The sequence below is a fragment of the Mustelus asterias genome, chromosome 6 (assembly GCF_964213995.1).
Source record: "Mustelus asterias chromosome 6, sMusAst1.hap1.1, whole genome shotgun sequence".
Lineage (NCBI taxonomy): Eukaryota > Metazoa > Chordata > Chondrichthyes > Carcharhiniformes > Triakidae > Mustelus > Mustelus asterias.
The window spans coordinates 92,321,204-92,345,074 of NC_135806.1; the positions used below are offsets into that span (position 1 = coordinate 92,321,204).

The window sequence follows — 23,871 nt, forward strand, 5'->3', positions numbered from 1 at the left end:
ACCATCGATAAGCAATTTCCTATTCCTTTGTAGGGATGAACAATTGAACTCTTGAGGATCTTTATTTTTTGAGTTCTGCATAGATTGAAATAGCTTGTTGAGGTCCTTGACTAAGTAGTCTCAGCTGGGATAGCATCAGAATCAGGTTCCTTCCTATTTGAGGGTAACTAGCTAGCTTTTTCAGCTGCAGTACATTCTGTTGTAAGGATATAGTTGATAGCACAGAGGCATCTAATGAATGGTGTGATCATTGATAGCTGGGCGGCACGGTAGCACAGTGGTTAGCACTGCTGCTTCACAGCTCCAGGGTCCCGGATTCGATTCCTGGCTCGGGTCACTGTCTGTGTGGAGTTTGCACATTCTCCTCGTGTCTGCGTGGGTTTCCTCCGGGTGCTCCGGTTTCCTCCCACAGTCCAAAGATGTGCGGGTTAGGTTGATTGGCCAGGTTAAAAAAAATAAAAATTGCCCCTTAGAGTCCTGGGATGCGTAGGTTAGAGGGATTAGCGGGTAAAATATGTGGGGGTAGGGCCTGGGTGGGATTGTGGTCGGTGCAGACTCGATGGGTCGAATGGCCTCCTTCTGCACTGTAGGGTTTCTATGATTCTATGATTCTATTCTATGATGATTGAGAAGCTTTTGCCAATAGTCTACCTTTTCGAGATTTGATTTTTGACAGAGGGGAATGGTTTCATCAGTGCTCACACATAGTAGAGGTGAAGTCACTAGACTGTGGGCTACATACTGCGTAGTACAGAAATTCTTCATGTTGTTCTGGTCAGCGTGGTGTTGCAATTATCAGTCACCTTGCTCCACAGGAGTTGCACAAAACCCTTAGTTCTGTTTGGACTTATTTACAAATGTTGTCACAAGCTTGTTTCTTGGTTGGTAACTTGTTCTTTATCCATGATGACTCCAGGTGTTGTCTTCCATCAAACCAGTCCTGGTGCTTATAGACAGACGGGTCCCAAGACTTCCTTAGCTGCATTGTGGTCAGAATTTCTGGAGCAGTTCCCGTCAGCTTCATTGTCACCAGGATCCCTGCATTTGGCTGGTTCCTTCTGTCTGCTTTTCCAAGGAGCTTCAGTGCTTCTGCTCCATAAGTTAGAGACTGGTGGTTGGATGGTCATTCCCTATCTGCTGTTTTGGGCTATTTTCTCCTTTAAGAAAAATGCACTCTGGGTGCAGTGAATCCAGGGTGTCCATATGTGGACAATAATGGGTTGTTGTCAAGCACTTTAAATAAGTACACAGATGAGATGTTAAACTTTAACATGGGATTCGCATGTAATGCCATTGCTGAAGGATCATGTGCAGATGTAGCTAATGGAAGTAAAACTCCCCACAAACTCTTCAGGACATCAACATCAAGCTTTTGCAGATGTTTATCATAGTGAGGCAGAGGTGGCTATAAGTGACAGATATGTTTAGTGCAGGTACTTTTTGGAAGATGTGACAAATTAACTCTTACCTGATGAACATTAAAATTTTGTGGCACGGTATCTTCGAGGTGTACTTTCACTCCCTGTCATTGCCTTCTGACCGTTTCCTTGGCTGCTCTGTGTCCCAAACAAGTCCTCGTTGCACTTTCATGGATGTCTTTGCAAAGCTGGAGGTTGGTGGGGATGTTGTACCTTGCCACTGAATTCTCGGGCACTTGACAAATATTAATCTTGCTCGTCAGAAAAAAATATTTTCTTTTGCTAATTTTTGGTTTCTTCCAGCATTAAATTCAGCAGTGACATTTGGCATCTCTCCCCCACCCCCCTCCTCTTCCTGCACATTCAGAGTGTATCACTGGGAGCAGTGATACACACAAGCTCACAATTCTCCATCATGATTCTATTGGTGATGCCAAATAGGGGAAAATGTAGGTTCGTAACATTTCAAAGTAAGAATTTAGTTTTTGAAGAGAAATTAATCAGCAGCATGTGGGAAAAATTCACAAAGCGAACACTTGATTTCTTTCCAGTACTTCAAATCGATCTATTTTAAAACATCTTTTTGCCCTTTTTTTAAACTTCATTTTTGCTCCCTAAGGCTGCCAGTTAAGGCATAAAATGAAAACTAACATGAAATGTTTTAACATAGTTTAAAATCATACTATAGGGAATCCTTTTTTTTAAAGCGAGCGATTAGCTAACAATACAATTCTATTTATATTTTTTAAATGTAAATTATGTTTGTAGGAAATGGATATTGATGAAATTCTTTGTCGTGCTGAAACTCGTGAGAATGAACCTGGGCCTACCACAGTGGGAGAGGAGCTACTGTCGCAGTTCAAGGTACTGGAAGGTATTTGGTGTTGAATTCAGTGGGAATCTGTGCACCAGCACCATGGTGTTCAAGGTTTACTAGGCACCTCTGCTGCTGGGCTATTGATATCAATCAGATCACCCAACCCAACACTATAAAACAAAAAGTTGCTGCTGTTCCAGTTTGCAAGCCAAGTCAATCAGCAGTATCGTGAACTTTGACCAGCTGCAACACTGGCTATCGCGCCTGGTTTTTAAGCAACTTAAAAGTTTTTGACAGGTTTCAAAATGGACGTCAAAATTCCAGGGGCACGCAGAAAACACATTTAAATTTGAAAACAAATATTGAACTGAAAACTTAAAATGTGGATCATTGTAAATACCATAATGTCAGCAGTGGGAGAAGTGGAAGATGGAGAGCAGCAGTAAAATCTTTAAAGCATTTTTAAAAAATTGTTTGATATAACCTTGACATTGCTCTTACAAAAATACCTCTTGATGTGAGTTAGCATCAGGTATGTTGGCTGGGAGGGAACCTGGCCAGTTCCTTTAGCTATTGTCATTCTAAATGTTGAGAGCTCTTAATGTTCATAATTTTTTTTTAAAATTGTGGTACGTTACATGTAAAGATTATTACCCATGCGCAAGCTTTCGAACCAGCCATGTAGACCCCTGGTGCAGTCTAGAAGCTCTCTGAAAGAGCTGTCCATTTAATCTCCTTCCCGCTACCCCTTCTCTTCATATTATCCGCCTCTTTAAGAGTGAATATTTTCCAGAAAATTGCAGGTGGGAGAACGAGGTAAGTGGCGGCTTCGACAACAGCAGCAAATTTGTAATGCCAAAGAACAAAGGAGTAAGGAAGTTTTAGTTGAACAAAATTACCTGTCTTATTTTTGAGGGATTCAGAAGAGAGAGCCCATCCGGGGCGCACTGAATTCAACAAAAGCTGTCTGCAGCTTATGAGAAGTTGCCACTTGGTTTTCTGACCCTTCTCTGCTGATTCTAAGCTGCAATAATGGGACACAATTCTCTTAACAGCAGCCTAACCAATAAATACTCTGTACAAGTTATAGCAAGAAAGTTGTGCACAACACTTAAGTCATCTAGTTGTAGGGCAGGGAATCTAATCACCTACCTGTCCCTTATGAAAGATGTTTCAACTTCATATGTCTACGTAATGGGAGAAGGGAGAGTAGCATTGGATCCCAGCTCAGCTGACATCCCATAGCCTAGCATGGACTAGCTGGAGGCCAATGCAGCAGCAAGTTTGCCTAGGTCGGCACGGGTTGGCACAGTGGTTAGCACTGCTGCCTCACAGCGCCAGAGACCTGGGTTCAATCCCCAGCTTGGGTCACTGTCTGTGTGGAGTTTGCACGTTCTCTCTGTGTCTGCGTGGGTTTCCTCCGGGTGCTCCGGTTTCCTCCCACACTCCAAAGATGTTCAGGTTAGATGGATTGGCCATGCTAAATTGCCCCTTAGTGTCAGGGAGACTAGCTAGGGTAAGTGCATGGGGATGTGGGGATAGGGCCTCGGTGGGATTGTGGTCGGTGCAGACTCGATGGGCCGAATGACTTCCATCTGCGCTGTAGGGATTCTATAGGTGCCAATGAGGAAAGGAATTTGACTGTACCTATCCTCCCTATGTCACGTACTGATCATTACTGGCCTTAGATTCACTTTTTAAGTTTATCCATAGGTTTAACCGTCAGTTTCCAAATATAGTTTTCAATTTTTCCTTCTCTAACTTTATCCTGTGAGCTCCTGTTGAAAGCATTCTGGAATTTTCCCCTTCGCATCGTTAGGTGGCAAATTTTTCCACAATGGGCGATGACCTTGAACCTCAGCGGAATATCAAGGACTGGGATGACATTATTCCTGAAGCGCAACGAAGAAGGATGGAAGAGGAAGAGCGACAGAAGGAACTTCAGGAGATCTACTTACTTCCTCGAATGCGTAACTGTGCCAAACAGGTAAGTGTTAGAGCGGAGGGTCAGAGTGTGGAAACTCTGGCAAAGAGGCAAAGGTTCTAGAGGCCTGGGAATGGGGTGGTGAAAGTTGGGTAAACCCTCCACAGGTTGGGAGTGGAGGGCACGTGGGCTAGTGCGAACTACCCCAGGCACCAGCCCACATGCCCTCCACTCCCGATGATTCTGGTGCAGCCATCCTATGTTATCACCATCCCCTGTCTGAGAAAGTGGGAGTGCGAGTTAAGGTTTGCGCATGTATGATTCATTATTAAGTCTGTAAACAATAGCTGTATTTTTGAAGTTGTTCCTTGAGCTTTATTGAAGCAGGTACAGGACGTCAAGGACAGTGAGGTCATAGTGGGCTGGAGGATTGAAAGTAGCAAGCGACTGGAAGTTCAGTGTCATGCTTGTGAGCTTCACCGAGGTGTTCGACAAAGTGATATCTCAAATGGCATTTAATCTCCCCAGTGGAGAGGAGACAACTTTGTGAAAAATGAATGCTGTAATATTAAGTTGAAAGAAGTACAAATAAATTGTTGTTTCACCTGGAAAGATGTTTGAGAGCCCTGCATAATGGGAAGGTGAAAGGGCATCTATCTGCACATGTTTCCGGTCAGGGTGGGGATGTAGATGGAGAGGGCAGGATATTGCAAAGAGAACAGAAGCTTGGAAACCTGAAAGGGGATGAAATTATGCCACTTTGAAACATTGCAGGTATTTTTCTTAATGAAAGGTGTTGTATAAATGTCATTTCTTTTCCTGTGAACATTAGTTTATTTGTTCATTTTGGCACTCTGACACTATCCCCAAGTACAGCGATATAGGTAGAAACAGAGCAGGACAGCACCAGAAAGATAGTTTAACCCTCTGATAGGTCATACAGATCTATTGCCAAGATTGTCTTTTGATACAATAAAAAACCCAAAATGAAACTTACTGTCCTATAAAAGTACACTGCTGCCATCCTGTGGCTAATATATATATATATTGCAATAACAGGTTAATTCTTGGTAATCTTTGTCAGTTGTTGCTTTCTTGGACAGCAAGACAAATCAGCCCCATTAAAATATTCTCTTTGACTTACTTAGAGAGTTGGATAGTAACCTATTTTTCAGAATTGGTGAAGAAAACATTGAGTCTTAAATATTTTTGGCAATCTTTATATATTTTATTTAGTTACAATTGCCTTTGATAATTTGGAATGTAGTATCACAGTATTTCTTGGGAGGGATTTTACGGCCTCCCTTGTCCGAAAACTGTAAAATCCCACCTGAGGTCAGACAGTGACCTTCCCATCGCCTGCTCCAATTCTTGCGGCCTGCGGGCGGTAAAATTCCAGCCCTCACGTTTCTTTCTGTATCGTAGATTAGTTTCAATGGGAGTGAAGGAAGGCGCAGGAGGAGGCGATCTTCAGAGTCGGACAGTGACTCGGTTTCTGAAGGGAAGCGTCCTAAAAAACGTGGGAGACCCCGAACAATTCCTCGTGAAAATATTAAAGGTTTTAGTGATGCTGAAATTCGCAGGTATGTTCATTAAATATAAATGATACTGAGTTATGCAGTGGGACAGCGCATCCTTTTTCATTGTGTCCCACTGATTACTTTTATCTACTGGACTCGTATCTACAGAAGCTTCTTTTATACAAATGTGAATAGTTTGGAGTTTAGTAGAAATATTTATCTATATTTATTGTATGAAGAATGATGTGGTTAGCAAGCATCATGATCTAAAATGCCAGATGCTACTCATCTGAAACCAGTAAGTACATTTCAATCTGCCATGTTTTCGATGGCACAGTGGTTAGCACTGCGGCCTCACAGCGCCAGGGACCTGGGTTCGATTCCAGCCTTGGGTCACTGCCTGTGTGGAGTCTGCACGTTCTCCCCATGGGTTTTCTCCACGTGCTCCGGTTTCCTCCCACGGTCCGAAAGACATGCTGGTTAGGTGCATTGGCCGTGCTAAATTCTCCCTCAATGTTCCCCAACAGGCACTGGAGTGTGGTGACTGAGGAATTTTCATAGTAACTTCATTGCAGACTTAATATAAAGCCTACTTGTGAGTAATAAATAAACTTTACTTTTTTTCTTGGCCGAATTAAAATTAAATTCTCTTGTCCCGAGTCTGCGTTAACAACAATTTGGAATAAAAGCGCACAGTTTATTTGTGTTAGAATAATACATTGAAAATTACCTGATATGACACTTCTGCCCTTATTAAACGGTATATTATTTGGTTTAATGTGAGTGACACCATGGAAGATCTACTAGAAATAGTGAAAAATAACTTTTTAATAAAAATTCATTTATGGGATGTGGGCATCTAGGCCAGCATTTATTACTCATCCCTAATTGCCCTTGAGAAAGTGGTAATGAGCTGGCTTCTTGAACCACTGCAGTCCATGTGGTGTAGGTACACCCACAATGCTGTTAGGAAGGGAGTTCCAGGATTTTGACCCAGCCATTATGAGGGACATACTTCCAAGTCAGAATGGTAAGTGTCTTGAAGAGGTACTTGCATGTGATGGTGTTCCCATGTATCTGCTGCCCCTGTCCTTCCAAGTGGTAGCAGTCATGAGTTTGGAAAGTGTTGCCTAAGGACGTTTGTTGAGTTCTGGCAGTGCATCTTGTAGGTGGTACACACTGCCGCCGCTGTTCTTCAGTGGTGGAGGAGTGAATGTTTGTGGATGGGGTTCCAATCAAGCGAGTTATGTTGTTCTGGATGGTGTTGAGCTTTTTGAATGTTGTTGGAACTGCACTCATCCAGTCAAATGAAGAGTATTCCGTAACACTCCTGACTTGTACCTCACAGATGGTAGACAGGGTTTGGGGAGTCAGGAGGTGAGATACTTGCTGCAGAATTCCCAGCCAACCTCTGACCTGCTCTTGTAGCCACAGTATTTACATGGCTAGTCCAATTCAATTAGTGGCAACCCCCAGGATGTTGATAGTGGGGGATTCAGTGATGATAATGCTGTTGAATGGCGAGGAACGATGGTTAGATTCTCTGTTGTTGGAGATGATCTTTGCTTCGCACTTGTGTGAGTGTTACTTTCAGCCCAAGCTTGGATATTGTCCAGGTCTTGCTACATTTGAGCATGGACTGCTTCAGTATCTGAATCATGAATAGTGCTGAACATTATGCAATCATCAGCGAACATTCCAACTTCTGACTTTGTGATGGAAGGAAGCAGCTGAAGATAGTTGGGCCTGGAACACTAGGCCCTGAGGAACTTAAAGTAAAGTTCATTTATTAGTCACAAATAAGGCTTACATTAGCACTGCAATGAAATTACTGTGATGTCCTGGGACTGGGATGATTGACCTTCAACTACCACAACCATCTTGTACTAGTTATGACTTCAACCAGTCGAGATTACCTCCTCCCCCCACAACCTCAGCTCTGGAATTCAGCTCTTTTGTCCATGTTTGAAGCAAGACTGTAATGAAGTCAGTTGCTGCGTGATCCTGGCGGAACCCAAATTGAGGGTCAGTTGCTTGCTAAGAAATGCTGCTTGATAGCGCCGTTGATGACCCCTTCCATCATTTTACTGATGATCGAGAGTAGATTGGGGGGGCAGTAATTGGTTGGGTTGGATTTGTCATGGTCAATTTTCCACATTTCGGGGTAGATCTTCAGTACTATTGCCAGAATATTGTCAAGGCTTATAGTCTTTGCAGCATCAAGTGCCTTCAGCCGTTCCTTGATATCACATGGAATGAATTGAATTGGCTGAAGACTGGCATCTGCCTGCAGGGGCCTCTGGAGGAGGTACACATACTGTGAGTTATGCTATGTAAACCCCTCTTGCGTTTCACTTTTAATGAGATGCAGGCATGTGGACGTGATGTGTCACTTGTTTATCACAATTTGCAATTGAGTGTTTTTGAGTTTGGGTTTGTGTACATTGGGTTTCTTGTGAATTGTTAAGATTGAATACAATTATCAGTTCAAAAAGAACTTAAATGCTATTTTGTGTTTATTAGGTTTATCAAGAGTTATAAGAAGTTTGGTGGACCTCTGGAAAGGTATGCTTCATGCAAATACCGTTTGTGTACAATTTGGAGCCGGGAATGTGGTATTATCTAACCTGAACTTGAACCATTTTTCTTCCAATACACACAACTGTGTAATAGTTGCAAAATTATAGTTAAAGCTGTTGTCTGCTGTAACCTACTGGATCTTGCTTTGCAGGTTAGAAGCGATTGCACGAGATGCTGAGCTGGTAGATAAGTCGGAGGTTGATCTCAGGCGGTTAGGAGAGATGGTGCATAATGGTTGTATTAAAGCTCTACGCGAGTCCACTGGCCAGGAGAAGACAGGTAAACACCTGATTTTGAGCTGATGGTCTGTGTGTCGAACTGAGTCAACCAGGCAGTAGCACAGTAGATTCGGGAATTCTGTGTGATGTTGTCATGTTCCACTGCTTTGCCACATCTCAGGCCCCTTAATACTTTCACCAGTTCTGCAATCTTGAAGGGATTAAGACTGCCGTGTTCTGCACGTTGCTGGCATTTTATTTTCATTTTGAACAGTGTCCTCCTTACTTGGAGCAGATGACTGACAACTTAGTTCAGCTTTGTGTTTTTTTTAATAAGGACTTCACTTGGTCTAGTGGGCAAATGCTGCTTTTGGTTTACAATTTTTACCAGACAATTAATTTTCACGTTTTGCATTTGGATTTTTCCATGCTTTGGAAAAACCCCTTCAAAAAATTAAGAACAGAAAATACAACATTTTGTAGTAACTGGGAGAGTTTGAGTTGAGGCTTCACTAGGCAGTCCATCAGTTTGACCTGTTGACATTGTAATTGCTATTTAAATTATGAAGTTTGACAGCTTCGAAGCATCAGTGGTTTACCACCAACCACCTCGAGCAACCCTGGTGACAATAATTGCCCATGTCCCAAGAATAAGTTAGGAAGCAACGACAAGTTTTTTCCCTCCGTCGTCACTTCTCCCTGTTCTCTTCCCCAACTGTCTTTAAAGCAAACATAATAGGTCCGATTTTACCATTTTCATTCTAAGTGCTAAATCTGAGTGCAATTCAGATCCGGCTTGGAAATCTGCTTTCAGGCGCCCCCATACGCACTTAGCTTGAAAAACAAATCACGGTTTTGAATTGCGCTGTGAGCGGGGCTTTTCGCACCCAAAACGATCGGAGCTTTGAACTGCGCATGCACAGTGAGGAAAAAAAATTTGAAAAACACACCCCTGTCACATGGCTCCTGGGCCGCAAAAAGCAGATAAAGCGGCCCAGCAGCGATGGCCCCAACAGACATCGCCCCACAACATAACTGTCCCCCTTATCCAACCACCTCCCCCGCTACCCAGACCGATCGTGACCCCCTGCACCCTATCTCCCCACCGATTGCCCGCAGAGTGGCAGCGGACCCCCCTGTCCCCCCCCCCACCAGACAACGATCTGGCCTCCCTCGCCCCCCCCCAAACCAGAGATACATCTGACCTGCCTCATCCTCCCTCTTTCCGCCCCCCCTCCTCCCCCAACCAGAGAATGATCTGGCCCACCTCCCTCACCCCACTCTGCCACCGATCTGAGTCAGAGAGCCGTTGGAAGCTCTGAACTTACCTCTTGCTGGAGCGCCCGAAACAGACCTTTGCCGAGCAGGTCTGTTTCGCGCCGAATCTGGACGGGCGAACGCGATGGTAAAGGGGGAATTGCTGGTAAAGTTGGGCGGGTAGTTCATTAATTCAATTTAAATACAGGCCACTTTTGGGCCTTGGTAAAGTGGGCATCTGCGAGGACGCGGGCATGGATCGCGTTAATGGCCTCACGCCCGACTTTACCAAGTTCGGGCGCGACAAAATGGTAAAATCAGGCCCAATGACTATCTAATTTTTATCCATATTACTAACCTCCTTATCCACTAAGCAGGGTGGCTAAGAATTGGTAAAGAGCAGCTAAGGCAAAACTTAAAATGTTTTGGAGGCTATGAGACCAGACTCTCTCTTTCAGTCCTAAATATGAAATTAAATGATCGCAGTATTATTGAGCTTTCTTCTATTATTGCTGTTCTGCTGTTGTTTTTCAAGCATGCAGAAAGCTTATTCCCACAACTAAGTCCAGAGGACCTTCAAAAATGACAGAGCCTGATTATGAGATTCCCGTCACCTCCAGTTTTCATTAACGCAGGAGAAACTGTACTCCCGACCTGTCCAATCCATTGCAAAGGTCCCCCAGCCCACCCCCCCACACTGTTTGTGGAGTTGGGCTATCTTCTGGATGACTTGTGTTTCATGGCCCTTCAGAGGTGTCACGAACCTTAGTCTGGATGCGGGAACCTTCTAAAAGATATCTTTTAAAGGTCAGACGTACCCTTGCCAACTCATGACCTTCCACTCACCCGCAATGGCCCCACAATGGCATGTACGGAAAAGCTTTAAAAAGCAGCCATTGATAACTTCCCTTCAAAAACTGTTCTTACTACAATCTATTGCTGTGTCAATCAACCAGTCACTTGACACCTCATTGTGTATGCTTGGCTGATAGCCCAGGCTGCCATTAGTTCGTTGAAGCAGGTGCACACAAGGGAATACATTTCTTGATTGGCAGCTGAGAGTTATTTTGTCTTTGGCTCAATATTTAGTTCTACAAGTGGAAACATCAAGTGCTTATAGTTTCTGCTGTTGATGTTTTAAACAGCAAGTGCTTATAGTTTCTGCTGTTGATGTTTTAAACAGCAAGTGCTTATAGTTTCTGCTTTTGATGTTTTGATATCCATCTCTAGCATGAAAATCCAGCCCATTGCGTTTGCTCGTGAAATAGATTTTATTTTACATGTTTTCTGTATCAGCAGTGAAAGTGTTTGAATGTTTTTTTTAAAAGCTGCCAGACGTGGTAAAGTGAAGGGGCCAACGTTCCGAATCTCAGGTGTTCAGGTGAATGCTAAGCTGGTCATCGCTCATGAAGAAGAACTGGCACCTTTGCACAAATCCATTCCGTCAGATCCAGAGGACAGGAAGAAGTGAGTTTTTCTGTTATTTGAACACTACAGTGGATTAATATTACTGCTTCCATTATCAGTGTTTAACATTCCTGAACGGCGATCATGTGTCTCACAGAAACTGCACTTTACAAACAGAGAATTCTCCATATGATATCCAATTAACTATTTTATTGTGCTGCCTTGGTTAATTAGATCTCAGGAAAAGTCGATGTCACAAAAGGCTTCTTTTTCACCTGTTTGTTCCACTTCATACGTCAGTGCCATTTCTGTAAATTACAAAAGATGCCATAGGCGTTGGTTCCATTGGACTAAATCCCTAATGTATAGGTTATAACTACTGGAAAAAGGAGCAGGAGGCAATAGGGATGTTTCAAATTGAGGAACCACCATCACCAGATGGACTGCACTGTGAAGACCTTTCTCAGGGCGACTCGAGATGGATACAGTCTTCTCAGTATTGCACTCCCCATGATCTGTAGCACTGAGAAGAACAAAAGCAGCAATACTGTGGGAACACTGACACTTCTGAGTCACAAACCACCCTGACTTTGACATAAATCCCTTCATTGTCACTGAGTCAAAATCCTAGAACTCAATATCTAACTTTATGGGGATACCTTGACTGTACGGGCTGCAGAGATTCAAAGAGAAGGGCCACTATCTTCTCAGGTTGGCGAGGGCTGGGCAGTATCTGCAGCCATGCCGGTGTCACCCACATCCTGAGAACAAGTGGAAAAATATGAAAATAGCAAGGCTGATCTCAGTTTCGGATTTTCTTAACTCATCAATGTAGAGGTTCAAATGTTCCCTGCTCATAAACTACCTGCACAATAAAGAAATGTTTCTAGCTTTTCCTGAAGAGAACAGTGAAATGTAGATCTGTCGCTGATTGCAGTTTTATGGGTGTTTGGCACTTTACGAAGAACGCACATCCTGTACAGGAGCAATTATAAAATTCATGGTGACCTTTAATCAAAAAGTAATGAGTTGACAACGATAGGTAGTCGAAACAAAGTGTGTGGCTTGACTGTAGTTACATTCATTTATTTTCCTTTCCCCACACAGGTACACCATCCCATGTCACACTAAAGCAGCCCACTTTGATGTGGAGTGGAACAAGGAAGATGACTCCAATCTTTTAATAGGCATTTATGAGTATGGCTACGGCAGCTGGGAAATGATTAAAATGGACCCTGATCTCAATTTAACGCACAAGGTACGAGGTTGATCTTTTGGATTGTTTGTGTACAAAATTATTTTAGCTGGATACGTATTACGATAAGTGGTCATAGTATCTATGATGCTAAAGTGTAAACATATGACATCCTGGCTTTGGACCCAATTTTGTTTACAAGCCTATGTACTTGTAATCTGTATGTCTCTTTATGTTTATGAAATTACAATTTCCATTTGAGCACATTTGTTTCCAGCTACTAAATAAATTTGCACAAACAGAAAATGCTGGAAAATCTCAGCATCTGGAGAAAGAATAGAGCCAACATTTTGAGTCAGGATAGCCCTTCGTCAGACCAAGTTTGTGGTTTCCAATCAGGTCACACCTCTCAGCCATGAGGATTTTTGTTTGGCATTTAAAGTTGCCTTGCAGAATAAACAGATAATTTATTTCTGGCCAGATCAGCTACTTTAAGAGGTTAATGCTGCTTCTATTGCCCATTTTATACTAAAAGATTTATTTTTAAAAAAAATATTTGTTATCCCCGGGAGATAGGGAGAGCTGGAAGAAAGTGAAGCTTTGCAATAAATTTAATTAATTGGGATTGTGGATGTCATCTTTGAAGGTAATAGCGTTTAAAAAGACAGAATAATAATTTTGACTAGTTGTAGAAACAAATAGATACTTTTAGCTCTGACAGAGTGATCCAGACTCGAGACGTTGGCTCTATTCACTCTCCACAGATACTGTCAGACCTGCTGAGATTTCCCAGAATTTTCTTTTTGTTTCAGATTCCAGCATCCGCAGTAATTTGCTTATATTTTAGGATACTTTTATCCACTTGGCTTCTGTTGCTATTTTCAGTGGGGTTTGGGGAGGGGGAGGCATGTTTGATATTTTCTTGCTTTTGATAACGATCGCAACATTTTCTTTCTTAAGCTTTTGCCTGATGACCCAGATAAGAAGCCTCAGGCCAAACAATTGCAGACCAGAGCTGACTACCTCATCAAATTACTTAGTAAAGACCTGGCCAGGAAGGAGGCACAAAGACTTGCCGAGGTACGTGACGTATTGTAGCATTTAAACATAGAACATAGAAAAACTACAGCACAAACAGGTCCTTCGGCCCACAAGTTGCGCCGGTCATGTCCCTACCTACCTAGTCCTATATATAGGCTTACCTATAACCCTCAATCCTATTAAGTCCCATGTACTCACCCAGAAGTCTCTCAAAAGACCCTATCGAGTTTGCCTCCACCACCATTGAAGGCAGCCGATTCCACTCACCCACCACCCTCTGAGTGAAAAACCTACCCCTGACATCTCCTCTGTACCTACTCCCCAGCACCTTAAACCTGTGTCCTCTCGTAGCAGCCATTTCCACCCTGGGAAAAAGCCTCTGAGAATCCACCCAATCTATACCTCTCAACATCTTGTACACCTCAATCAGGTCACCTCTCATCCTTCGTCTCTCCAAGGAGAAAAGACTGAGCTCCCTCAACCTATCCTCAAGGCATACCACCCAATCCAGGCAACATCCTTGTAAATCTTCTCTGCACCCTTTCAATAATTTCTACATCCTTCCTGTAATGAGGCGACCAGAACTGAGCACAGTACTCCAAGTGGGGTCTGACGAGGGTCTTATAAAGCTGCATCATTATCTCCCGACTCCTAAACTCAATCCCTCGATTGATAAAGGCCAGCACACCATACGCCTTCTTAACCACCTCCTCTACCTGCGAGGCCGATTTAAGAGTTCTATGGACCCGGACCCCAAGGTCCTTCTGATCCTCTACACTGCTAAGAGTCTTACCCTTGATATTATACTCCTTCATCCCATTTGACCTGCCAAAATGGACCACTACACATTTATCCGGGTTGAAGTCCATCTGCCACTTCTCCGCCCAGTCTTGCATCCTATCTATGTCACGCTGCAGCTTCTGACATCCCTCCAACCTATCCACAACACCACCAACCTTCGTGTCGTCGGCAAACTTACCAACCCATTCCTCCACTTCCTCATCCAGGTCATTTATGAAAATGACAAACAGCAAGGGTCCCAGAACAGATCCATGGGGCACTCCACTGGTGACCAACCTCCATTCAGAAAAAGATCCATCCACAACCGCTCTCTGCCTTCTGCAGGCAAGCCAGTTCTGGATCCACAGGGCAACAGCCCCTTGGATCCCATGCCCTCTCACTTTCTCAAGAAGTCTTGCATGGGGGACCTTATCGAACGCCTTGCTGAAGTCCATGTAAACCACATCTACAGCTTTTCCTTCATCAACGTGTTTAATCACATTTTCAAAGAACTCCACCAGGCTCGTAAGGCACGATTTGCCTTTGACAAAGCCGTGCTGACTACTTTTGAGCATACTAAACTTCTCTAAATGTTCATAAATCCTGTCCCTCAGGATCTTCTCCATCAACTTACCAACCACTGAGATTAGACTCACCGGTCGGTAATTTCCTGGGCTATCCCTATTCCCTTTCTTGAATATAGGAACGACATCCGCAATCCTCCGGACCCGTCTCCATCGACGATGCAAAGATCATCGCCAGAGGCTCTGCAATCTCTTCCCTTGCCTCCCACAGTAACCTGGGGTACATCCCATCCGGTCCCGGCGACTTATCTACCTTGATGCTATTCAAAATTTCCAACACATCCTCTTTCTTAATGTCGACAAACTCAATCTTCTCAGTCCGCCGCAATCCTGTAGTACAACCGCCCAGGCCTTTTTCCACCGTGAATACCGAGGTTAAGTATTCATTAAGCAACTCTGCTATTTCTTCTGGTTCCGTACAGACTTTCTCACCATCACATTTTATAGGTCCTATTTACGGTTTCCTGCCACTTGAGTTTGTTACATGATAGACATTGCGATTACTAACGAAAGTCTATTTTCATTCTTGTGATGTGAGAGATACTGGCAAGCCTGGATGTATTGCCCATCCTTAACTGGCCTGAGTTAATGCTGCTGGCGAGGCTCCATTTTAAGCCACTGTAGAATTTGTGCTTTCACGATGGTGGTAGATAGATAATTCTAGCATTTTGACCCTGAAAGAGCAGCTTTACGGATGTGGTGCTTTATTTCACGAGTTCCATGATGTGGAGCCAAATGTACAGATGCAAGTCAGTTTCACATGGTGGGTTGTTGTATAGCAGATACCTGTCAGAGAGGGAAAAGAATATTTAGGATGGAAGGGAGTATTCCTTTCAGGGACCAAGGGGGGAGCCAATTCCTGGCCTCTGAGGAGTCCTTCTAAATACTTAAAAGATGTAACTGACCATTCTACTTCCTCCTAGCAGGTTTCTCTGTTTATCACCAGACAACCCTGCATCCCTCCCTGAGTTGCAGCGAAGACAGCAATGTGACATCGATTGTGTCATCAGGCCGCAAGCTTTACATTTCAATTCGACTCTTGTCTGCCCCAAATGGAAGTCTTGACTGACTCAAAAATTGCTGCTCGGGTCGGGGGAGGGTGAATCGGAGCAACCTCAGTTTGGCAAATCACCTTGCCTGATTTTACCCCTCCCTTGCCCTGCTCCCATCTGGGGACATGGTGGCACAGTGGTTAGAACTGCTGCCTCACAGCGCCAAGGACCTGGGTTCAATTCCGACCTTGGGTGACTGTGTGGAGTTTGCACGTTCTTCCCGTGTCTTTGTGGGTTTCCTCTGGTTGCTCCGGTTTACCCCCCTCAGTCCAGAGATGTGCAGGTTAGGTGGATTAGCCATGGTAAATGCATGCTTTTGCAAGGATAAAGGGGAGAGCCTAGGGTGGGATACTGTTTCGGAGAGTCAGTGCAGACTCGATGGGCCGGATGGCCTCTTTATGCACTGTCAGGATTCTATGGAGATGAGATTAAAATTGAGCCCATTGTTACACCAGGTTCGATAAATTAGTTGATGCTTTATTCTGTTTCTTGACAAGACAAAAAGTTGTCAGACAGTAATTTCAGTGTAACAAATTAAGAGGATGTCTTAAGTAGCAAAGCAATACTAAACAACAAAGCACAGTTTATCTGGCCTTTACTCACTGGAGTAGCTCAGACACAGGACAATGCTAGTTCTGGTCTGGTCTGATCCGACTTCTTCTGTTTCTGCCCTTCTCATTCCCTTCTCCTGTGAATCTGTACCTTTTGTAGTGATTTTTTATGAGAGCCCTTTTTATCCCTCTCTGAATCTGGTATTCAGAATTTCGCCTGCCATATTTGGTGAAGGCAATTTCCTCGCACCATTTATAACACGATATATAACCTTTCACACTTGCATCAATCGACTTGATAAACAATCGCTACATCTGGAACTACAAAACATTTATATTCAGGTACAGCAAGTGATTAGGAAGGCAAATGGAATGTTGTTGTTTATTGCAAGAGCAATGGAACATAAAAATAGGGATGTTTTGCTAGTTACACCCGTGTTGATGAAACCACATCTGGAGTAGTGTGTGCAGTTTTGGTCCCCCTTTTCAAGTAAGGATATGAATGTGTTAGAAGGTCAGATAACGTTCACTAGCTTGATACCTGGGATGAAGGATTACCTTATGAGGAAAGGTTAGACAAGCTGGACCTGTACCCACTGGAGTTTAAAAGATTGAGAGGTGATCTTATTGAAACATACAAGATCCTGAAGGGACTTTTTTTTTCTCGATTCATTCATAATTTGTAATGCAGAGTGACATCAACAGCAGAGGCTCAATTCCTGTCCTGGTTGAAGTTATCCAGGATAACCTCAGCCTTTTCAACCTTGCCGTTCGCCTGAGGTGTGGTGATCCTCAGGTTAAATCACCACCTGTCAGCTCTCCCCCTCAAAGGGGAGAGCAGCCTATGGTCAACGGGACTATGGCGGCGACATTTGCATAAAACCCATATTTCATAAAGGGCCTCCAGATCTGTTAATTACAGGCATGCCTAAAGGAAACATAGAAACATAGAAGATAGGAGGAGGCCATTTGGCCCTTCAAGCCTGCTCCGCCATTCATTATGATGATGGCTGATCAAGTCAGTAGCGCAATCCTGCCTTTTCCCCATAACCTTTGATCCCATTCACCCCAAGTTCTATATTCAGCCACCTCTTGAATACATTCAATGTTTTGGCATCAAGGAACTTGCATTTTGTGTGGAATTCTACATGTCTGAACTTCAAGTTGGCCAGGGAATGAACTCCCCAGTTGCATTGTTCCTGGAATGGAAATTCAATGTCACATCAGGGACAGTCACAAATACATGGTTCTCTCCATGCGCTTTGCATATGTCAAACAATAAGAATAAGAGAAGATTACAAGCAGTAATGGTACAGATATTTACCCCTTGTTTAATAAAAGTTATGAGACTTTGGGAAATACAGTGCCAACTAAAATATTATGCTGGAGGTGCTGCGTTTGAACAATTTCAAGATCAGATGTCTGAAATCTGGTTGAAGTATACCTTTTAATTTACATGGTCTTGTTAATAGCACTCCTCACTCATAATGTGGTTTAAACTCACTCCTGACTTTGGCACACAGTTTCTTTGACACTTTAGAATAACTGATTCCTTGTTTAAATTTATTGCTTATCTTGCATTAAATTAAATAGTCTTGCATTTGCTTTGAGAATCTGCTGAGGTGCTGCATAAGTTCCAGTTCTTGCTCAATTCGGAAAATGTTTCGAAAACACAATCCTCGGTGTTTATTTTACAAACTTCAATATGTAAGTCTCCTGTGTAATCGTGATATAATTTGTCACTTCCTGTGAACAGCTGCAGGATGCATTCAAGGCGATTGATTAACAGGTTTCACAGAAAATAATGTGCAAAGATTGTGGAGCACCGTGAGATTAAAATGACATTTAACTTATTCAATCATTGTGAAACAGCGACATGATCTCTATTTCTTTAAATTTGCATGTATTGATTTTTTTTCTGGACTCCGCTAGCTTAAACTGGCTTTGTGCTTTATTTTCAAAAGGCTAATTCGAAAAAAAGGAAGCCAAGGAATAAAAGGAGTAAAGCAGTAAAAACTGTGAAGGTCGAAGAGGTTAGAAGTGATTCATCACCACCGCCACCCTCAGTCAAAAGTTCAGATGAAGATGGAGAGATCAAGGTGAGGATTGCTGCAAGTAGAATCATTGTGCTTTTAGTCAAACTGGAAATATTTACCCAGCTTTGTCTCCACCTCCATTGTTGACTGCCGATCTGACATCAACTGTGACAAGTCTGAATCTCCCCCAACTAAGTATCAGCAAGATCAAAGTTATTACTGATACCCAGAAACACTGAACTCTTACCATCCATTCCATCTCTCTCCCCACTGCTCAATTAAGCTAATACTGCAGTTTCAATGTCCTGTTCAACGGTGAACTGACAATATTGGACCAGGCTATGAAAATAGCTAAATACAGGGGTGAAAATTTAAAATTGGAGGCTTTTCAGAACCAAAAGTCAACGTAGATTACCAAGGATAAAGATGACAAGTGGGGGGTGGTGGTGGTGTGGGGGGGGGGGGGGGGGGGGGGGGGGTGCCGGGAGGTGGTGAGGGTTAGGATTTGGACAGCCGAGTTTTAGATTAATTGAATTTTCTTCATTTTTAGGATGATTCTGCTGGATCAAAATCCACCAAAAAGAAATTGAAAGCAGAGAAAGAAAATGAAGAGAAAGTAGATCAAGAAACAGTAATCAAGAGAGAGGCTGAAGAGAAGGAAATTAAAAAAGAGCCAAAAGATGCAAGAAAAGACAAGAAAGAAAAGGAGGAAAAGAAAGAAACGAAAGAGAAAGATGTCAAGAAAGAAATGAAAGAGAAGGAGGATAAAGATAAAGAACACATTTATAAAGATAAAGAAGTGAAAGAAGAGAAGGTAAAATTACATTTAACAATATGGTTGATGTTTATGGATGCAAGATTTTCTTTAAATATTACTGCATTAAATAGTAGATTCCAATTAAACCCATACTCTCAGAAGGAAATAGTCATATGTTTGCAATATGTTGAATTACATATTCGTATTTTACACTTTCTTGTGTTTTATTCCTCCTTTTATAGGGTTGCAGCTTTAGTGTGGAATTGTAGGAATTTCACCAAGTGGCAAACTCTAATTGTCCACACAATTTTACAATAGCTGCATTTCCGTGTCATTAATATGCAGCTGAGTGACAACACAGATTGACATCTGGGGAGAGGGGGGGGGATTAAAAATAATTGGAGTGAAAGAGAAAGTCTCACCGAAGGCTCAAGGGAGAGTATGGAGAGACATACTTTAGGGCATCTAGGTAACAGGCTAAGGAGGATAATGAAGGATAGGAAAAAAGATAAGCGAGTCGATTATAAAAGGATAGCAGTTGAAGTGTTTAGTTGCAAATGTAGAACAGGTTTGAAATAAAGTTGAAGGGAAAAAAATTGAAGTTGAAGAATGAGAGTTGCTGATTAGAATGGAAGGAATTGACAATGTAACTGTGACAGAAATTAGACTTCAGCCGAGGAAAGACTGGGATCTAAATAAAATGTTTATTAGTGAAGAAGACAGAATGTGGGTGGCATTGTTAATTTAAGGCACAACTAAAGGCTTAGATGTTTTTGGGAATCGAGATGGCAAAACTGTCAGCATTTGCCGTCACTGCTGTGAAGTTGACAGAAACTCTGTACTTTGCACATGCAGTGTTAAAGGCAGAAAACCAGAATGTGCTGTCAGTATTTCTATCCCATTGAAGTCACTGCAGATGACAATAAATTATGATGTGAAGATGCTGGTGTTGGACTGGGGTAGGCACAATAAGAAGTCTCACAATACCAGGTTAAAGTCCAAGAGGTTTATCTGGTGACCACCTGATGAAGGTGCAGTGCTCCGAAAGCGCGTGCTACCAAATAAACCTCTTGGACTTTAACCTGGTGTTGTGAAACTTCTGACATAAATTAGAAATCACTGAACTTCCCTCTTTGCACTATTATCATTAAAAGCTCCTGAAGCCATTGCACCTTGTTAAGTGAGACGCAATTGGGTCTCACCGGGCGGCACGATGGCACAGTGGTTAGCACTGCTGCCTCACAGCGCCAGGGACCCGGATACAGTTCCAGTCTCGGGTGACTGTGAGGAGTTTGTATGTTTTCTCCATGTCTGCGTGGGTTTCCTCCGGGTGCTCCAGTTTCCACCCACACTCCAAAAATGTGCAGATTATGTGGATTGGTCACTGTCTGTGTGGAGTTTGCACATTCTCCCAGTGTCTGCGTGGGTTTCCTCCAGGTGCTCCGGTTTCCTCCCACAGTCCAAGGATGTGGGGGTTAGGTGAATTGGCCATGCTAAATTGCTGCTTAGTGCCGGGGGACTAGCTGGGGTAAATGCATGGGGTCATGGGGATGGGGCCTGGTTGGGATTGTGGTCGGTGCAGACTCGATGGGCCAAATGGCCTCCTTCTGCACTGTAGGATTCTATGATTTTAATCGTGTTAATTACGACAGAAGAACCCCTCCGGCCCTGGAAAAACTAATTTTATATTTTGTGTAATGTCAATTTTTCCATTCTGATCATTCTAAATTTTATGTTTTAAAAACTTGTCTAGGTAGTTGAGGATTATTGTACATTTTTTTTACTCTTGTTAAAATTTAAATGGAAATGAAGAATAATCCGAACGTTTAAACTTCATAGTTTGTTGCCTGAGAGAATAAATACTTCAGTGTGATTTATCCTGTGTGATGACGTCATTGTTACTAGATGGATGGGGACTTTCTTAACATGGCGTCAGTTTCAAATTAATATTGGGAAAGAGGAAATCCACACCATAGAGATAATTAGATCTTTGTGGTCAGCGTTCTCAGAGGTCATTGGCCAGCATCATCGCTTCACTGCCGAATACAAAATCCAGGCCAATGTGGCAAAGAATTGGATGTATTTGGAAAATATAAAATGATTCAAGGAAAGAGCAGGGAAACGAGAGTTGGTAACTCTGGGTGGAAAAACTGTTTATGCTAAAAGGTGTGAGGGATGAATAGCCTCTTATTCTGTCATTTCTATGAATCTTCCTCTTTTGACTTATTCTGCTACTAATGGCTCACTGGTTGATGTAGGTACTTGAAGCTAAATCAGAGACAAAAGAGAAGCCTAAAAAGACGGATGTCCCAGTTCATATTACAGCAAGCAATGATCCTGTTCCCATCACAGAAGAAGCAGAAGAACTTGATCAAAACACATTTAGTATTGTAAGTATATGTACTGATGGCCTCTGCTGATATTCAAGTTACATTAAAGTTGGCTGCTTCTTAAAAGTTCCAAATAAAGGCACTTAACTGTGGCATGAGCAATATTAGTTTGAGTCTGTTTCCTTGGGTATATTTTCCCTTTTTGCTGCTGTTATGACTTTGTTGGCGATTGGGTGGTGGGAATTATGTTTCCCACTGCGGCTAATTAGTGGAGCATGCTTGGCCGTTTGCACTACTGGTGCTAGTGATATTTGAAAACCTCTGAAGGTGGTTGGACAAGCCAATAAAAGAAGATTGAACCATTGGCTTTATGAATACAGGCACACACTGCAAAAGTAAGGACCTAAATCAATGGCGAGGTCTAAGAGGGTTGGTAAACGGGGAACAGAAATTAAAGAATATAATTGGCAAAAGAAATCGGGAAGGACTGGGGATGGAGTTTTTTTTATACAGCAAGTTGTGATCTGGAATGCACTGTTGGAAAAATGGGTGGAAGCAGATTCAATCGTAACTTTCAAAAGCTAACTGACTTGAAACTATATCGCTATTCCTTCACTGTCACTGGGTTGCAAATTTGGAGCTCTCATCCTAACAGCACTATCGCTGTATCCACACCAGATGGACTTCAGTGGTTTAGGAAGGCGGCTCACTCAAGGACCGTTGGGGATGGGTCAGAAATACTGGCCTACCCAGTGACACCCACATCCTGTGAATGAATTTTTTTTAAAAGGACATAAACTTGAAAAGTTATAGTCTGTCGTGCTTTGGAAAATAAGCAGTGCAGTTAGAGAATTCCTGTAACTGGATAACTTTAAAGAACTGCCACTGGCAACATGGGTAGAATGGCCTTCTGTGCTCAGGTTTTACTATTGGCAGTAAGAAGTAGTTGCTATGTTGCTTAGACTTCAAGAATCTTTTGATCTGCACTAAGTAACAATACGAGCTGTCTTCTCCAAGTCAAGTTGAATACAGAATATTGCAGCTAGCCCAATGTACCAACATCCAAAAGGACATTCCCAATTACAATAAAATAGAATAGATTTGGTTAACTATATTATGAAGACAGCCTTCCTTCTACAAAGAGCAGAATGGAGTATATTGATGAATTATTCCATGCAAATAAATTTGATGCTTTCCCATCCCAGTTTTGTTTGAAAAGAAAGTTAATAATATATGCTGCTCCAAATAAACTACAATCAAATTGTAATCTTGTGGAAATCACCCAACCCAAACATATTTTCCTCCTTACTTGCTTCATTGATTTTAATTGCAAAAGGGCCCGGTACCACCTCATTTGCCCCCTCTTATTTGAGAAGCATTTGGGACTAGCCTGGGGACCAACTCTACAAAGCTTTCTACCAACTGAATACGCAGTAGCCCTTGATGTTCCTTTTGGGATAGTTGACTTCATAGCATGTCCCATGTCAACCTTAGGTGTAGCACCCTTTTTAAATGAATCACACATGTGAAAATGTGTGCCAGACAAGGTAGTCTCAGGTAGTGAATGTATGCTACTAAAGTAGCTATTGTCATGTCACTTTATGTAGTCAATGGAAATGCAATTCTTTGTCTTGCCCACCATTGCTATAACTCCGAGTCAGTCACCATAACTTGCTTATGCCTTTTCTCAGTGTAAAGAACGAATGAGACCTGTAAAGGCGGCATTGAAACAGTTGGACAGGCCTGAGAAGGGCCTCTCAGAGAAGGAGCAACTGGAGCATACCAGGCAGTGCCTGATTAAAATTGGAGACCACATCACTGAGTGTTTGAAAGAGTATTCAAATCCGGAGCAAATCAAACAATGGAGAAAGTAAGCAATTTCAGCCATTCCTTCATTATCTTCACATTAAAACTGAAGAGATACGTAGTCAATGGGGAACATGCTGCATGAATATTTCCTGCAAAGGCCGAGGGTTTCATAAAATTACACACACCGGCCCAACATTTTGAGCTCTGAGGTCGTGCACCTTGGGCTATCCTGAGGATGTGCCTGGGAGGAGGTTTCCAGGTGAGGATTGCATGACAATTGCCTGGAAAGTTCAAACTTCCTTTGGGCAATTACCTTGCACTAATAACCATCTGAAATTGACTTAAATCTCAAACTTCAGATGGTTCGGCTGTCTTACAGCAATAGTTACCGAGAGAAAAGCTAGAAAAATTAAAACCATTCCTAGTTTCTGGGTAACTATAGCACTGACCCATCCAGACTCCCCATGGGACTCCCCTGATCTCTCTACTACTGCCCCATCTCCACACAACCCTCCCCCTGACTACCCTCCTCCCCTTGACCCTACCACCTCCCTCATCAAATCCTACCCACTTACCTTGTACACTCACCTTCTCC

The 23,871-nt window shown here is 42.7% G+C and overlaps 1 protein-coding gene across 3 annotated transcripts in view; it reads left to right on the plus strand.

Annotated features, from left to right (window-relative positions):
- The window catches only part of chd1 (chromodomain helicase DNA binding protein 1), a 171,391-nt gene that overhangs the window by 133,467 nt on the left and 14,053 nt on the right, over positions 1 to 23,871 (plus strand). For all 3 annotated transcript variants that reach the window (XM_078214725.1, XM_078214727.1, XM_078214726.1), the window contains exons 22-33: positions 2,187 to 2,282; positions 4,055 to 4,222; positions 5,585 to 5,742; positions 8,203 to 8,244; positions 8,411 to 8,538; positions 11,063 to 11,201; positions 12,249 to 12,399; positions 13,297 to 13,416; positions 18,309 to 18,443; positions 18,931 to 19,194; positions 21,396 to 21,527; positions 23,159 to 23,337. In XM_078214725.1, the coding sequence (XP_078070851.1) occupies positions 2,187 to 2,282; positions 4,055 to 4,222; positions 5,585 to 5,742; positions 8,203 to 8,244; positions 8,411 to 8,538; positions 11,063 to 11,201; positions 12,249 to 12,399; positions 13,297 to 13,416; positions 18,309 to 18,443; positions 18,931 to 19,194; positions 21,396 to 21,527; positions 23,159 to 23,337 (1,712 nt within the window). The remainder of the gene's footprint in view (positions 1 to 2,186; positions 2,283 to 4,054; positions 4,223 to 5,584; positions 5,743 to 8,202; positions 8,245 to 8,410; positions 8,539 to 11,062; positions 11,202 to 12,248; positions 12,400 to 13,296; positions 13,417 to 18,308; positions 18,444 to 18,930; positions 19,195 to 21,395; positions 21,528 to 23,158; positions 23,338 to 23,871) is intronic.